This window comes from Peromyscus maniculatus, chromosome 5 (assembly GCF_049852395.1).
Source record: "Peromyscus maniculatus bairdii isolate BWxNUB_F1_BW_parent chromosome 5, HU_Pman_BW_mat_3.1, whole genome shotgun sequence".
Taxonomy (NCBI): domain Eukaryota; kingdom Metazoa; phylum Chordata; class Mammalia; order Rodentia; family Cricetidae; genus Peromyscus; species Peromyscus maniculatus.
This window is the reverse complement of record NC_134856.1, coordinates 59,472,308-59,489,739: the sequence shown is the minus strand read 5'-3', so window position 1 is coordinate 59,489,739 and position 17,432 is coordinate 59,472,308. Positions and strand designations below refer to the sequence as shown.

The following is a 17,432-nucleotide window of genomic DNA, read 5'->3' as shown; positions in this document are numbered from 1 at the left end:
TAGATGCCAGGTAGCCTGTGAAACTAAAACTAGTCAGCATATAGCCTTTTCAGAAGAGCACTTTTTTTTAAATTTTATTATTATTTTTAATTTTATTATGTAAACAGTGTTCTTTCTGAAAGTTTTGCCATATGCCAGAAGAGGGCATCAGATCTCATTACAGATGGTTGTGAGCCACCATGTGGTTGCTGGGAATTGAACTCAGGACCTCTGAAAGAGCAGTCAGTGCTTTTAACCTCTAAGCCATCTCTCCAGCCCCAGAAGAGCACTTTTGACCTGGCTATTGGTAGTGCAATTCTGCACAGTTCCCTCTCCTGGGAACTTTTTGGACATGCAGGGCTCCATGGAAGCCTGGCTCACTCAGGATCTATGTTTTAAAAACCCTAATGGGGCTGAATATGGGGCTCTAAAGTGCTGGGTCTGTGGTTGTCACTGAAGGTCATATGAGAAGTAGGTACGTCCCTTAGAAATGGACTCCGGGCAGCTGGGCTTCTGGGAGTTTGGACCCTGTGTTCAGGCAGCTCTGAGTGCTGGGTCACAATAGGGAGTTCAGGGGTCCTGGCTTGGCGAGGGTGGGATATTGCTGCCAGGTTATGGGAGGGCACAGGGGCGGGACTTTCTCGGCTTTCCTGGGATTGAAAAGAAACTGGTTTGATACTGGTGCTTGGGTTTCCTTTCACTTGTACCTCAGTGGTCCTCGAAAGATAGGGAAGATGCCCCATCCACAGTGAGAAGACTGTCAAATGCTGGGGGAGTCACAAAGGCCACAATTGGAAGGTCAGCAAATCCCAACAGTAGAGAAGGTCAACTCGCCTTCCCCACTTGGAATCCCCAAAGTCTTTTTACCTCACACACTGTGGAAAGAGAGGGTCTCATGTGTCTCAGGCTGACCACAAACTCAGTTTGTAGCTAAGGATGACCTTGAACTCCTGATCCTCCTGCCTCCAGTCTGAGTGCTGGAATGACAGCTACGAGCCATCTGCTTTAGGGGTGCTAAGGCTTGAACGCAGGTTTTTTGTTGGTGCTAGGCAAGCACTCTACCAATGGAGCTGCATCTCTTTGGTTTTATTTTCTCATCAACTATGCCCAAGCTTACAGACTGCCGCCTCTTCACTTTCAGGTCAGGAAACCTGAGGTGAAGGGGTTTAGTAAACTGGGAGGGCGAGGTATAAAATAAATTTGTTAAAATGGCCCAAAAAGAAGCTGGGCAGTGGTGGTGCACGCCTTTGATCCCAGCATTTGGGAGACAGAGGCAGGTGGATCTCTATGAGTTCAAGGCCAGCCTTATCTACAAAGCAAGTTCCAGGACCACCAGGGCTGAAACACAGAGAAACCCTATCTTGAAAAACAATAAAACAAACAAACAAACAAACCAAAAGCCAAAAAATACTCCTACAAAATTGATCAGACCAGCTGCTGAGGACCACCATTCCGTTGGAAGAGTCTCAAGGCCAGAGAGGATAGAACCCAGACTTTCCTAGTTTTTTTAGATCACACTGTCCTTTGCTCTGTGGGGGCCGGCTCACTGGGCATCAGTGATGTGTTCTCTAATGCTATTATGTCCTATGCCTATCTAAGAACTCTTGACCAGACCTTGACAGCATTCTACTGCCTTACCACCTCAGCTCCAGAATCAACACCTATCCTTTTCTCCCGTGTTGAGCAGGTCTCACATACCAGGATGACCTTGAACTTCTGATCTACCTGCCTCCACCTCCCACATGCTGGGATTATAGGCTTGTATCACTATGTCCAGTTATGTGGCATTCAGGATTCTTGCTTACCACGTATTCAGGGCTTTGTGTGTGGTAAGCAAGCACTCTACCAACTGAGGTATAGATCCAGTCTGTCTTCTTCTCCTCCCTCCCTTCCTCTCTTCTCTTCCCTCTCTCTCTTTCTTGACAGGGTCTCTCTATGTAGCCCAGGCTGGCTTGAATTCTGCAAAGCTGGGATCAGAGACTTGCACCACCACACCTGTCACATTTAAAGTTTTCAGGCAGAGCTGAGCACCTTCATTCTGAAGGGCAATGTCCTCCCTGAAGCAGGGATTTCAGACATGGCTAGGAAGCACTGAAGCCCAGAACAACCTTTTACTTCTTGTTGAAGTGGGTGGGGTGGGGTGGTGCAGGCTGAAGCCCTGCTACCAGTGGCCCAATCCTCCCTAGAATGGCTCACATCAGAAGTCCTTTGAGAGGGTTAATCCACTCCCAGGAGCACCATATAAAAATGGGTTTAGACAAGACCTACAGGTTCCCACACTGTTTTAAAAGGTGATAATCAGCAGATCTCAGTGTCACTTAATGTCTCCTTACTTGAGAACCACTGATCAGATGACAAGCTGCCGTCATGCTATAGAAAAATTAGCACAGCTGTGTGGAAGGCATCTCCAGCCTCGGAAACTCAGGGACATGCTGCTGGCAGCCCACCTAGGCTGTGATGTGGATTCTGCCACATTGTAACAAGAACAACAGAAAGAGCCTAAGACTCTAGGGTTCACTGGGAACCTTACACCACCACAGTGGGAGTCTGAAGTGGAGGCTCTGCTTCATCTTTCCGAAGTGGCCCACTCACAACTCATCCCGTGCTCTCATGCCCAACGCCAGAGCTAGACACTGTGCTCAGCTGTGTTCTCTCTTCACCCCCCACCCCAGTCCCAAGTAAGATGTTCATTTTACTTTGCTTTGCACATGGAAGTGGGTGTGCTTTCATATGGGTGTGTACACATGTATATATGGATTGTATAAAGATGTGTGTGGAGGTCAGAGGTCAACATCGGGTGTTTTCTTTGATTGTGCTTCCCATTATTTTTTTGAGATAGAGTCTGGTATTAACTGGTTTGACTAGGCTAACTGGCCAGCCAGCCCTAGGACCCTCCCATATCTCTACTTCTCTAGTGCAGAGGTTACAGATACATGCTGCTATACACCTTTTTATTTTTTTTTTAACCCAGGTGCTGGGGATCTGAACTCAAGTCTTCATGCTTTCACTGGGCCATGTCTCTAGACCTTTGTTTGGTTTTGGATTTCTTTCTTTTTTTTTTTTTCAAGACAGTGTTTCTCTGTGTAGCTTTGCGCCTTCCTGGATCTCGCTTTGTAGATCAGGCTGGCTTCGAACTCACAGAGATCCACCTGCCTCTGCCTCCCGAGTGCTGGGATTAAAGGTGTGCACCACCACCGCCTGGCTTGGATTTGTGTGTGTGTGTGTGTGTGTGTGTGTGTGTGTGTGTGTGTGTACAGGTACATGTGGAGAGGTATATATGCATATGTGTGTGCATGCAGGTGGTGGAGAAGGTATATATGCATATATGTATGTGCATGCAGGTGGTGGAGAAGGAATAATGCATCTATGTGTATGCATGCAGGTGGTGGAAGAATATATATATATATATACTCGTGTGCATGCAGGAGGTAGGGGGTATATATGCATCTATGTGTGTACATGCAGGTGGAGGCCAGAGAACAACCTCAGGTATTATTCTTAGGAGCCCTCCACCCTGTTTTAAAACAAGTTCTTTCACTGGTCTGGAGCTCTCCAAGTAAGCCAGGCTGGCTGGTCAGGGAGGTCCAAGGATTTTCCTATCCCTACCTCCCCTCTCTCCCAGCACTGAGATTACAGGTGCAGAGCACCACACCTGGCTTTTTATGTTGGATGCTGGGGATCAAACCCAGGTCTTCATAGTCACAAGGCAAGCGCTTGGCCCACTGAGCCATCTTTCACGGAGCTATCTTCTTCCCCAGAGAAATCCTCCACACTCTGTAGTTTCCCGTGAAGCCGAGGAAGGAGAGGAGAGCCTGCTTTTTTCCTCTTTCATTGTGTCTCTTCTGTAATTGGGAGGATGCCCTAGGTCCCAGAGGCTGGAGCACTAGGCACAAGCTTCAAACTCAAGATCTGTACAGTCGTATTCCCACGGGTGGCACTACCCATGGTGCAGGGCAGAGACCCATGTGTTTCCTGTGTGTCCTCATTACTAAGCAGAATGATTGAGCTTAAGGAGAGCAACATTTATTAAGCTGCTATTGTCACCAAGCCAGGGATGGCCATTGATTTTCCCTGCACAACCTTGGACCCTGAAACCTTAGCTTGTTATCAAGTTCACTTTTCTATACAAGACACTTCCTCTCTCTTATGAATTCAAATTCTCACCCCAGCTCCCTGGTTTGCAATCTTTTTTTTTTCTTTCTGAGACAGGGTTTCTCTGTGTAGCTTTGGAGTCTGTCTTGGAACTCTATAGACCAGGCTGGCCTCAAACTCACAGAGATCCACCTGCCTCTGCCTCCCGAGTGCCGGTATTAAAGACATGTGCCACCACTGCCCGGGTGCAATCTTTAACACTATAAATGTTTGGGTTAACAGGACCCTAAAATAGTCTTGGCCCTCTAGTCTATGAAAACATAAAAGCTCATGAAATCTGAATGGGAGATTTCACACCTAAACTTCTTTTTTAAAAATTTTGTGTATGGGTGCATGTGGATATGTGCATGTGAGTGCTAGTGACTGAGAAGGCCAGAAGAGGGCACTGGATTCCTTGCAGCTGAAATTATGGGGGATTGTGAGCTGACTGCTGTGGGTGCTGGGAACCAAACTTTGATCCTCTGCAAGAACAATATATCCTCAATCACTGAGTTATCTTTGGGTCCTCTGCAAGAGCTGCAGGTGATCTTAACTTCTGAACCGTCTCTCCATGCCAGATTTCTTAATTTATAAAATGATGTCTACTCACCTAAGAGATGAAACAATATGCAACAGAATGTAGTGTGGGGGACAATCATTCTGGGCAAGGATTATCAGTCATTAAAGTATAAACAATAACCAAAAGAGATGAAGAGACCATCTCTTCAGATCCCCAGAACCTATATAGGCTGAGTGTGGCAACACATGCCTGTGATCATGTGCTAGGGAGGCAGAGATAGGAGGATCCCAGGAACTCACTGACCAGACATTTTGGCCCATCAGTGAACTCCAGCTTCAGTGACAGATTTTGTCTTAGAATGCAAGGTGGAGATTGATGGAGGAAGACAGTGGACATCAATCCTTGCCCTCTACAAGAGCTACACAAGTGTGCACCCATACACATGTGCACCCACAAACATATAAATACAATAAGATGAATAAACAAAATTTGAAAAGAAGCATATCAAGTCTGACAAGATGGGAAATGGCGTGGTGAGTAAAGGCACTTGCTGCCAAGCTTGATGACCTAACTAAGCTCCTTCCAAGGAACCCATATGGTGGAAGGAGAGAACCAACTCCTAAAAGTTGTCTTTATGCTAATAGAATCAAACCATAGCATGCACAAGTGCACACACACACACACACACACACACACACACACACACACACAGAGAGAGAGAGAGAGAGAGAGAGAGAGAGAGAGAGAGAGAGAGAGAGAGAGAGAGAGAGAGAGAGAGAGAATAACAAATGTAGCCAGGCAGTGGTGGCGCATGCCTTTAATCCCAGCACTCAGGAGGCAGAGGCAGGCATGTCTGTGAGTTCGAGGCCAGCCAGAGCTACACACAGAGAAACCCTGTCTTGAAAAGTGCCCCCCAAAATTAAAAAAATAAAACAAATGTAAATTTATTTTATTTATTTATTTTTTTTTTTTGGTTTTTCGAGACAGGGTTTCTCTTGTGTAGCTTTGCGCCTTTCCTGGAACTCACTTGGTAGCCCAGGCTGGCCTCGAACTCACAGAGATCCGCCTGCCTCTGCCTCCCGAGTGCTGGGATTAAAGGCGTGCGCCACCACCGCCCGGCACAAATGTAAATTTAAAAAGCATACAAATTAAAGAAAACTGAAATAAATTCAGAAAAAAAATCACAGTCATCAGTTGGTGCTTTTTCCAAGTCAATGAGGCTGAAAGAACAGGGTGCTGCATTCTGCAAATTCACGGGTTAAGCATAAGTACCCTAAATAGAAAATGACACTTAATGGCTGAGCACCACGATGGAGGAGGCTATGTACAGAGAATTATACTTACCCCATTCCACAAGAATCCAAACTAGATGTTATTTCCAGTGGTTTCAAAATTAAAGTAGCTTAAGCCCACACAGCTAGTAGCTTGAAGGCTGAAATGTGGAACCAAGCCTGTGGAACCTTACAGCAGGGCTTCGTTCGAGGAGTACATAGCAGGGGCTGGATCACTGAGAGAGAGACTTCTCATTTGCACTCAGGATCACTAGATGTGGTGGAAGCCAAATCTCCAGACCTCTCAGTGGCAGGCGGAGATCCGGATGGAAATGCACATTAGCCCTGCTGAGAATCCCTGCTTTAGGACTAAGGATCTGACTGCACATCTATTAAACACATTTCCTTCTCCAAGGCAGATTTTCAAAGGGTCCTCTGCTTACTTTTTTCTACATTTTTTCATTTGAAAAAATGTAGCTGTTTGTTGTGGTTTACAGCTGTAATCCCAGCACTCAGGAGGATGAAAAGAGGGTTTTTGTGAGTTCAATGACAGCCTGAACTAAACAAAACTCCTCAGCAAGGGGCAGTGGTGGCTCACACCTTTAGTTCCAGCACTTGGGAGACAGAGACAGGCAGACCTCTGTGAGTTCAAGGCCAGCCTGATCTACAAAGTGAGTTCCAGGACAGCCAGGGCCTGTTACACAGAGAAACCCTATCTTTAAAAAAAAAAATAAAATAAACAAAAAACTAAACTCCTCTAAATATTAAATTAGCATAACAACATACATTTATTGTAGCAATTGAAAGAATAAAAGTAACTATGTGTTCCACATAGATAAGCCACATCTCTATCTGGCTGCTCTGGGCTGTTTGTAGTTCATATGATAAGGTGCCTTAGCAAGCTATCTTATTTTCCTACAGCTCTACTCAATCCAAATACACACAATATTTGTTAGACAGTCTGGGCACCCCTTACATCTTCCAGGGTGGGTTTCTGAAGGTTGGGTGCATGAAATGCAGCCTCTTTAACGGTCCAGGAACAAGTGACTCTAATCTGCAAGTGTAAGGAGGCATTGAGGCCCCTCACACAGACTGTCGGGTAGAATGTCAGGTGAGGAAGTGACCTGATCTTGCCTGATCTTGCCCAGGCAGACTGTCATGGCTTTTTCTCTTGCCCTGTGTCAGAGAAGAGAGCATCCTGCCAGGCATTAAGTGGCTAGCAGTGGCACTCCCAGAGCAAATGCCAGGGGGTGGAGGGAAGGCTGTAGGCAGATGTGTTTGGTCTCTTAGTAAGAACTTGGTCTGCCATTCCTCCACGGCTTCAGTGTCAGAGCCTTGGGCAAGAGAAGGACTCTGGGGGAAACCACACTCCCTTCTTGAAGGACACACCCAAAATCTCTTGCATAGCCCAAGAGGTATGGCCTCTTTTCTACAGGCTGAAAGGAATTTTGGGCATAGAGCAAGCTGGAAACTATCAAAGGAAGAGACGTTTCTTCTCTGGAAGCTGAAAAGGAAGAAGTGAATCTGCTCAGTGAAGCTGATGGAGGCTGTGTGGAACCAGGACAAGCTGAGCACTGGGTGCTCCAGGGTGTTTGAGCCAAGTGCTGTCTCCCTGTCTTGGCAGCAGATTCAAGGAAGACTGTAGATGGGTTCCTACAGGCAGCTGGTAACACTTGCACTTTAAAACTTATTTCTCCCTTGGAAGAAGGGAGTTCTGACAATGTGCCTTATACTTTAAGAGTGAGAGCCCTGCTTTTGTGCTTTGGCAACCCTTTTTGAAGAATAGGGAAGTCTCAGAGAGGAAACTTAACAAGTCATTTTCATAACCCACCAATCCAACACCCAGTGCAGGTACCTAATCCACTGAGTATTGGCCAGATGGTGACTGCTAGAATCCTTGGAAGGGTAGATGGATGGATGGATGGATGGATGGATGGATGGATGGATGGGTGGATGCATGCATGCATTCATGAACACATGGATGGATGGATCTGTGAACATGCTGATGGATAGACAGATGCATGCATGCATATGCGAATGCATGCATAAGTGTATGGAGGGATGGATGGAAGCATGCATAGATGAATGGACGAATGCATGGATAGATAGATAGACAGATAGATAGATGAATGCATAGGTGGATGGAGGGCTGAATGGAAGCATGCATGGATGAAGAGACTTATGCATGGGCAGATGGATGCATGCATAGATGGATGGAAGGATAAATATATGGGTGGATGGATGGATGGATTCCTATTTGACCCTCAGGCCCACCCTCCCACAGTTTCCCAAGAGGCTAGGAGACTCTTTTGACTTCTACCCTGGTTGACATCCACGCACAGCTAGTGCTCACCTTGTGCTGCTTCCACGTTGCCCCGAGCGGCTTCACCTCGTGTTTGCCGTGTCTGCCTTCCTCCAGGCACAGGTAGCACACCGGGCTCCGACAGCTCACGCAGTACATGCTGTAGTTCTCCATTTCGTGCTCGGGGCATGTGGGGAACTTTCGTGGCGCGCTGGCTCCGGCACCCCCTGGGCTCCTGCATCCTCCTGCGCTGGGGGCGGTGGATGTGCCGGCTGAAGCAGGGGTAGCCTCTGGGGGTGCGGGCGGAGGCGGGGGCTGAACTAGCCGATGCTTAGCGAAAGGGCCCCGGGACGGGTGGCATTTGAGCTGGCAGGTGGCGCAATAGAGCACGTCGCATTGCTCGCAAAGAGTGGCTGCCGGCTCCGGTGGGGTGCGGTCGCACAGCTGGCAGATGGCCACCGCCGGGGCTGCAGACGCCCCCGCAGCAACCCCACGGCTCTGCTGGTACCGCTGCACTATGCCCTCCAGCAGCCGGTTGCGCTGGAAGCCTCGCAGGCCGCGGTGATCCAGGGAGGCGCTGCGGTGGCACTGCGGGCAGGTGATGGAGCTGGAGGACGAGCAGAGTGAGGAGCAGGCAGCGCCCCGGGCCGCGGCGGCAGAAGAGCCCGGGGGCGCAGGCACCATGGGCAGCACGCGGACTCCGTTGGGGGACTTGAGGCTGGGGGTGTAAGAGCCGTAACCGCTGTCAGTCTCGCTGTACAAGCTCAGCTTGTCCGCGTGGTCTCCGCCTCCGGCCGCCCCGCCGCCCAGGCCTCCAGCTGTGCTAGCTCCAGCGCCTCCGCAGGTCGCGCCGGCCGCAGCGTCCTGATCCGGAGGGGGCGCGGCGGCGGCGGCACCCCGCGAAAGCAGGAGCGGTGGGGGCAGGTGCTGCTCGCCGTCCGGGGTCTGAACCGCGATGGTGCGGGCGCATGGCAGGCAGACATTGTGCGAGCAGGGCAAGATGATGGGCTCCCGGAACAGGGAGCCGCACACAGGGCATTTCAGCTCCTCCTCCATCGCCGCGCCCGCGGCCCGAGCCGCTCGGGACCAGCGAAGAATGGTCAGGCTCCGAAGACAAGCGCAGCCGGGCGGGCGAGGTCAGCGCTGCTGAGACGGGAGGCGGGGGCATTACACGGGCATGCTGTCTTCACCCGCGGGGGGCACGCCCCTCTCTGTCCTCAGGCCACCGCCCTAAGAAGCTTGGTCGCCAGAGAAGGGAGGGGTCCTCACCTCCTGCAGGCGAGGCTCCCGCACCAGAGGCGGCCGTCTGAAGGTGGCGGGTAGCCCTCGAGGTGGCCTCTGAGGTTGTCCGGGTGATGAATCAGCAGCAGCGGCGCCGTCCGGATACCTCGTGCCTCCCCTCCGTGCAGGATCAGTGTCCCGCTGCTGTCAGCCAGCGAGGCTACTGAGCTGGGCTCCGCATCGTCGTTGCCCGGAGTCTTCTCCGAGCGCCCCGCCCCTACCCAGCTCTTGGCAGAAGCGCGAGCGGCTGGGCCAGGACTGGTTCAGCACCACCAGACGGCGGACAGCGCCCGCGAGCGGGAGGAGAAGGAGTCAGCTCCGACTCCCGGTGCGCACCGCCAGCCAGGCTGCTGCGCTCCCGCGGCCACCTCGGCGTCCTCGGGCCCGGAGGTCGTCGCCGTCCCGCTCCCCGACTGCCGCTCCCGGAGCTGCCTCTTCGCAGGCCGGTACTGACCCGCGTCCCCGACTCGTCTCGCCAGCTCCGATTCCTGCGGCGCCCCTGACCTTGGCCGCACCACGCTGCAGCGGCGGGCGGGGAGCGAGCGCCCGCTGGCTCGGGAATCCCCTCCCGGCCCCGCCGCCTCCCGCGCCCGCCGCGCCGAGCGCCCAGGAGTTGTAATTTCCAGAGCGAGAGTAACGGGGCGGGGGGCGGGGAGCCAGGCGTCGGCTCAGCGAATGAGGGCTCGCCTCGCGCGGCTGGCAGTCGGGGGCCGGTCCGAGGGCTTCGCAGGGAGGATCATTGTGGAGAGCAGCAGCTCGGGGTTCGGATGGAGACTGCGTGGTGAATTAGCACGGCGCCCCGCCCCGCCTGCCAAAGCACTCCTGGCCCGCTCCCGCCCTGCCCACTCCCGGCCACCATGAAAGCGTAAACAGCGGCCGCTAAAAGGCCAGTCGCTTGGAAAAAAGGCCCCGCAGAACAGTGCGACAGTCGCTTCCTAAATCTATTTTCCCCGCAAAAGCTTTCCAGGCACAAAATGTCGGACAGCCTCGCGCCAAAGGGCGAGGTTTGATTTACGTATCGCGCCACCAGCCTTTTTGTTTCCTCGGTTCTACCGAGGCGGGTCGTGGGCGACGAGAGGCCCGGAGCGGCGAGGACTCGGCGGGGACACCGTGAAGGTTGCCAAACACAACCTCCCCAGGCTGCTCGCGGGTGGGGAGAGGCAGGAGGCGGCGAGCAGGTGTTCGCTTTATGAATGGGAGATTCCTGCAACGCCGCCGCCCGCGCGCCTGGCGGCCGGGTTCCTCCCGCCATCCGCCCGGCTGTTCCTCTCCTCCGCCGCGCCAGGTAGTGCCAGCTACCCAGAGAAGGGAAGGGCGTGCTGGGCGTGGAGCTAAAGTCGGGCCGGGGAAGGGAAGAGCGCGTGGAGCTAAAGGCGCGCCACGCGGCCCTCTCTTCCTGTGGGTTTCACGCTGGCTGGGAACAGACAAGGAAATTGTCGGTTTAAAAAGGATGTGTCAGCCAGCGTGGTGGCTCGTGCTTGTAATTCTAGCACTTGGGAGGCTGAGGCAGAAGGATTGTTATGCGTTCAAAGCCAGCTTGGGCTGCATAGTAATTTCCAAGCTAGTGCGGGTTACATAGTAAGACTCTGCTGGATAAAAACAAACAAAAACATCAACCGTGGTGCAGATCACTTCGCTGAAGTGATGCAGGGCCACTGCCAGTGTTTGGAGAGTCAGCGGTAGGGAAGAATGAAGCCACAGAAGAATGAGGCAGCTGCCTTGGCCTGGCTCAATGCCTAAGGGATAAAACATCTGGCGGGAGGGAGGTCTCCGGAAAGGCCATGGCAAAGCACCCCAATAAAGAACCCTGGGGTTCTGCAGCTTTCTTCCACTTTTGCCTCGTCTGGGAAATACTATAATAGCACTTATGTGTGTGTGCCAAATTTGTTACCGTAAATACAGATGTGGCCTACTTTCTAACCATCTCACTTCAGCTAAACTGAATAGCTTACAGAAGCCTGGCTCCACGCTGAAGAGTAGAGCCCTGCTAAACCATAGACATCACATAAGCCCTGCCTCTTGCTCCTCAGGAAGCAATGCTGTCCCCAGCTGGGGGATGGGGACAGCCCTATCCTGATCTCCTTGTAGATGAAGCCTCAGTCACCTAGTCCTGCCTGCAACACATTGAAAAACCCTTCAGAAAGTCACCATTGAACCCAAAGTCTAGGAGAGGGACAGCATGGGTTATTGAACGCTCTTCAAGAGCCCTTTCTGCTGAACCCAGCTGTACAGCTCAGCCCCTCCCCCTGGTGACCACAATGGAAGTCAGAACCTCCTAAAAGCCTCATGATTCCATAGTGATCAGGGAAACCCTGAGCTCTCCCGGCATCACATACTAGACCCCTGTTTCACATTGTCATTTTCAGACCAAGGCAGCCTGCTTAGGTTTGGGCAGGGTGGCCCTTCTTAACCAGGTATGTGTCCCTCTGCATGAGCAAGGCTTGGCACGAAGCCACGCCTAGCCTGGCGTAGTAAGTAGCCTGCACATAAAATCCCAGCATTTGGAAAACTGCAGAAAGAAAGAAGAGGGTCTGTTCCAGGCCAGCCTGGGCTAGAGTGGGACCCCGACTCCACAGACAAACACACACACAAAGAAGCAAGCAAGGTTTCTCCTTTGCTTCCTGTACATCAGAACACTCAGGCATCTCCCCAGGCTCTCAGACCCCAATACTGTGTTCTGTAGCCCAAGTCAACTCAGCTATGTGTAAGAGTGGCATGTGGGTTCCGCCTGTATAGAGGACTGGCTTCCTGCCATGTCTGCGTAAGAGTCACGGTTCCAGCCAGTTCTGGTACTTCACACACATAACCGTAATCGCTAATGATTGTCACTGTTGTCTATTAAGAATCCTGTCTGCTGCAACTGTGCCGTGAACCATGTGTATACAGAGATTGTCGCTTCTGGGGCCCGTGAGACCGCACAGTGAGTGAAGTGCTCGCTGAACAAGCCTGCCCACCTGAGTTTGAGCCTTAGAACCCAGGTAAAGGTGGACAGAGGGAACCGACTCCACAAAGTCGTCTTCTGACCTCCACACATAGTACACACACACACACACACACACACACACACACACACACACACACACACCATGTGGTTGCTGGGAGTTGAACTCAGGACCTCTGGAAGAGCAGTCAGTGCTCTTAACCACTGAGCTATCTCCCCAGCCCCTGTTTTTGCTTCTCAAGATAGGGTCTCTCTGCATAGCGCTGGCTGTCCTGGAACTCGCTCTATAGACCAGGCTTGTCTTGAACTCAAAGATCCGCCTGCCTTTGCATCCCAAGTGCTGGGATTAAAGATGTGTGCCACCATCACCTTCTAACGTGTTTATAAAGTCTGGGCTTTGGAGCAGCTGAGTCAAGTAACGATATTTACATGGCAAATGTTCAACGGTATGAATTCATATTCTCACATAGAGCCCTATTTAGTCCTTGTGGCCTGGGAAGCAGACATCACCATCCTTCCAAAGTGTTCAGATATACATATTTTCCATATTGATGTTGACAACAAAAATATTCAACAAATGACCCATACATCTCTTCTCACTTTTATCTGGGGCCATTCTTGGTGAAGGGTTGTGCAAAGCACATTAGTAACTAACACTCCACAAACCATAGCCACCAAAGCAGAGAAAAGCAGACTCTTGCAACGATCACTTCAGAATAACATGGTTTTCACTCTCAGACGTCCCAGTAACCCTCAAGAGATAGGTTCATGTTACCTCCCCTATCAAAATAGCATGGGTGACTTAAAAAGTTACCCTGGCTAATGCAGCAAGGTAGGGGAAAAGTGGCCCTACTGTGTTGCCTTCAGAACCTTTTCGAATTCAAGTTGCAGTTGAGTGAGATTTACGGCTTCTTCAGTAAAAATTGATGTTGTGTTCTCACCTTTAAATGGTAAACTCTAAAACAAATTTTTAAGTGAAAATTCATGGTATCGCTCTTTTGAGTTCAGTTTTTATATTTCTTGTTTGGTCCTGTTGCAGAGTGGGAGGGTTCCGGGAAATTAGACACCGATACCCCAGGAATCAGTGGCTTGCTGTGGCTTGCATTAGCTCTTCAAGAGTGCCTGTCTCCACATCTGTGCTTTGTAAGTGACAGCTCCTCTGTGGCATTGCTGAGGAGGGACCATCATCAGTAGCCACACAATGAGCAGCTGACCTCTTTTCCAGATAACAGACTCCAGGAAATAACCTTAAAAGTCTAGCTACAGCCAGGCAGTGGTGGCACACACCTTTAATCTCAGCACTCGGGAGCCAGAACCAGGCAGATCTCTGTGAGTTCGAGGCCAGCCTGGTCTACAGAGCAAGATCCAGGACAGGCACCAAAACTACACAGAGAAACCCTGTCTTGGAGAAAAAAAAAAAAAGTCTAGCCACTTACCTGTCTAAACATTGTTGGCTAGTGCATAGGGATCATATTTCAGGATTTTAAAATTCTTAGTTATATGTATGCATGTGTGTCTGTACCTGCGTGAGTACAGTTGCTTGCAGATGCCGGAAGAGAGCCCTGGGTCTCCTGGAGTTGGAGTGGCAGGCAGTTGTGAGCTGCCTGGTGCTGGGAACCAAACTCAAGTCCTCTAGACGAACGGACACACTCTTAATCGCTGAGCTATCTCTCCAGCCCCAAGAATCATATTTTAATTGTGTGTATGTGAATGCATGTGTGTGTGTGAGCTGGTGCATAATGTGCACACAGGGACAGAGATTAACCTTGGGTACTTTCTTGTTCTCCACCTTGGTTTTCTTTTCTTTTCTTTTCTCTTTTTTTTAAGACAGGATCTCTCACTGGCCCCAGGATCATAGATTCAGCTAGGCTAGCTGGCCAGGGAACCCCAGAGATCTTCCTGTCTCCACCTCCCAGTGCTGGGATTACAAGCATGTTGCCATGCTTAGGGGTTTGTGGGGTGGGGGCAATACTAATGATCAAACTGGGGTCCTCCTGCTTTTGTGGAAAGTATTTTACTGATGCAATCACCTCCCCACCCATGGTCTTTGTTTGTTTGTTTTTCATTACTAAGGCATGACCCAGTCTGGGAGCCTTATTGAGATCCTGATGATCCAGTCTTAGAACACTTGTCTTCTCCTGCAACATCTTCTACAGTGAAAGACTTTAGAACCAGATCCCAGGTGAATGAAAGGCATTTCAGTTTCCAGGCTCTTTGTGTACCTAGGGTATCTCTCTGGTGTGTAGAAACTAGTATTATTGACACAAAAGCACTAACACAGTCTGGTGCTCTCCCAATGGCAAATGGTGGTAAAACAACTGCAGAAGCCCCTTGAGTCTTCTTGGCACCCTTTCATTTCTGTTATTTGTTTTATCTTCATGCAACACAACTGGTCTGGACAATGATGAGACTGAAGGATGGCCCTTGACTTGACCCTCTGGGTAAAAATTTGCTAGCCAACCTAAATGTAACTTGATAGCCAATCGAGGCAAGGTGGTTTCATTCAAGGGTGGGGACCTGACCACAAGCAGACCCATCAGAATTCTTTTCTTACACACCGTAAGAAATGGTTGTCCAGTGGCGGGAGAGGGGGGACGACAGAAATCCAGATGTGGTGGTACATGCCTGTAATCCCAGCACTTGGATGACTGAGACAGGAGGAAGGCCAGAAGTTCTAGGCTAGCCTAGGCTACAGCCTTGCCTCAAAAGGTAAAACAGAGGGATTAAAGAGGTAGCTTAGTCGGAAGTACAAGCACGAGGTTCTGCGTTTAGATCCCCAGCACCCACGTAAAAAGCGGAGTGTGGCCGAGCATGCCTGTGATCCAAGCGTTGGGGGGACAGAGAGGGATTCCTGGGGTTCACTGGCCAGTCAGGTCTAGCTGAATCAGTCAGAGAAGAGGGGGCCTCATTCCCCTCATGTCTCTGAAACCATCCAGGGGCCTTGGGTTCTGTGAAGCATCCTCACACTCTCTCGACATCTCTCCTCTCTTGTGCTCACATTGGCTCCCGCTGTCACCCTTCCTCTCCTCCTCTCTCCCTCTTGCTTCCTCTTTTCCTCCCTTGCTTTCCTAGAACTACCCGGGGTGAGGTCTTCTGAAGGGTTATGTGGTGGCGCAAGCCTGTTCACGCAGTCGAGGGGTCCCTTCTGTGTCGTTAGGTTCTTCAGCTGCCTGGGTCTGAATGTCCATGCTCCTGCTCAACCTGCCTCTGCTGGGTTTTGACCTTGAATCTTCCGTGGTTTGCCCCGGCCCTTTCCACGTTCCGTTTTCTGCCCGCAGTTCCCTGCTTCCCCCTTTACTCCCATGACCACTCACTTTAATGGACCATTTGCTCTCCTGGACTGGGTTTCTGGCTTCCTCTTCCTGACCACACCGGGCGCCTGACTTCACCATACCCTTGTCTCCACTCAGTGTCCTTTTTTGACAGGAAATCAATGGGATGTTAGGATGTACTTGGGAGTTCCTGTGGGTATAGCAGCATCTTCATTAAAACAAAGAGCAAGCCCAGAAATCGTGAGATGTGGGGGGTCATACCAAAGGGTGCCAGTTACTCACTCTCTTGTGGGAACAACGGTGATGAGACTACAGTGTGAAGTAACCAGTTTATCTGGCCATCTCCTTGATCAGGCTTTACCACAAGGACAGATATCTTATGTCATCTATGTTCATGAATGCTGAAGACAATGAAGAATTCTGTCTCCATATGATCCACTAGCCATCAGTGTATCTTCATGTCCTAGTAAGTGTTCTATTGCTGTAAAGAGACACCATGACCATAGCACTCTTATAAAGGAGAGGATTAAATTGTGGTGGCTTGCTTGCAATTCAGAGGTTCAGTCCATTCTCATCATGGTAGGACATGGCAGCATACAGGCAGACATGGTGCTGAAGAGGTAAAAGAGAGTCCTACATCTCGCAGGAAGTAGTCTGTGACACTGGGTGGTATCTTGAGCATAGGAAACATCAAAGCTCATTCCACAGTGACACACTTCCTCCAACAAGTCCATACCCATTCCAACAAAGCCACACCTCCTAATAGTACCACTACCTATGAGCTTATGGGGACCAATTACATTCAAACTACCACACCTCATGACAGGAAAGTCCCCACACACTCCAGCATAGGAATAATAGGTCCTCAATGTCAACCGCATTTGCCTGATTTCTGCCCAAGGGGGCCTCAGGGTTTGCTGAGAGCCTGACAGCCATCATCCCCCATCCCAGGTCTGGAGGCAACATGGAGGTGGGGACAGTGGGCTTAGGAGCTGGACCACTGGAACTTTGGCCCTGTGGCTCACTGGCCAGGAAAATTTGGGCAGCATGCTGAGCCTCTACGAGACTTGACTTCATCAGCTACAAAATGGAGATAATAACAAGCATATATGTCGAGAGAAGGACAGTTCAGCAAAATGCTTTAGAAGCTGGGGACGTGAGTGCTCTGTAGAAGCAAGGAATTGCCTTTCCATTCTGCACCCCAGATCTGTCACCGGTGTGATGAGAACTGCTGAACAGCTTAATTTCAGCAGTATTTATGAATAAAGCGTTATGTAGACTTTTGACTGGAGCATCAGTTGCAATCCACCCACCCTGTGTGGATGAGAAGGGAAGGCAGCCAGATGGCAGGCCAACATGTCAGGAAGTGGAGAAAAGACAGCTTTAGCTCAGGAAATGATCAGTGTCTCTTGCAGGTATCCTACTAAGAGACAAAACAGCAGAAATGATGGAGTTTCTCAGAATAGAGATCAATATTTTATTAGTACTATTACATTTTGTTTATTTTGTGTGCATGAGGGGATGCACACACGTAGAGGTCACAGTCTATGAGAGATTGTTCTCTCTATTACCATGTGGGTCCCAGGGATTGAACTCGAGGCCTCAGGCTCAGTTATAGCTTTTTCCCACCTGAGCCATTTGGCCAGCACTCTGGCTTTGGAGAAGGATTTAAAAAGAAAGAAAAGAAACATGGCCAGTGTAGTAGCACATAACTATAATCCCAGCATTCGGAAAA

At 50.3% G+C, this 17,432-nt stretch overlaps 1 protein-coding gene across 3 annotated transcripts in view; it reads right to left on the bottom strand.

The window, feature by feature from the left end:
• Positions 1–13,395, bottom strand: part of Trim67 (tripartite motif containing 67) — a 39,606-nt gene extending 26,211 nt beyond the window's left edge. For all 3 annotated transcript variants that reach the window (XM_076572326.1, XM_042277865.2, XM_006992820.4), the window contains exon 1: positions 8,255–13,395. In XM_076572326.1, coding sequence (XP_076428441.1) covers positions 8,255–9,259 — 1,005 coding nt within the window. In that variant the 5' untranslated portion in view covers positions 9,260–13,395. The remainder of the gene's footprint in view (positions 1–8,254) is intronic.
• Positions 13,396–17,432: the final 4,037 nt, after the last annotated feature.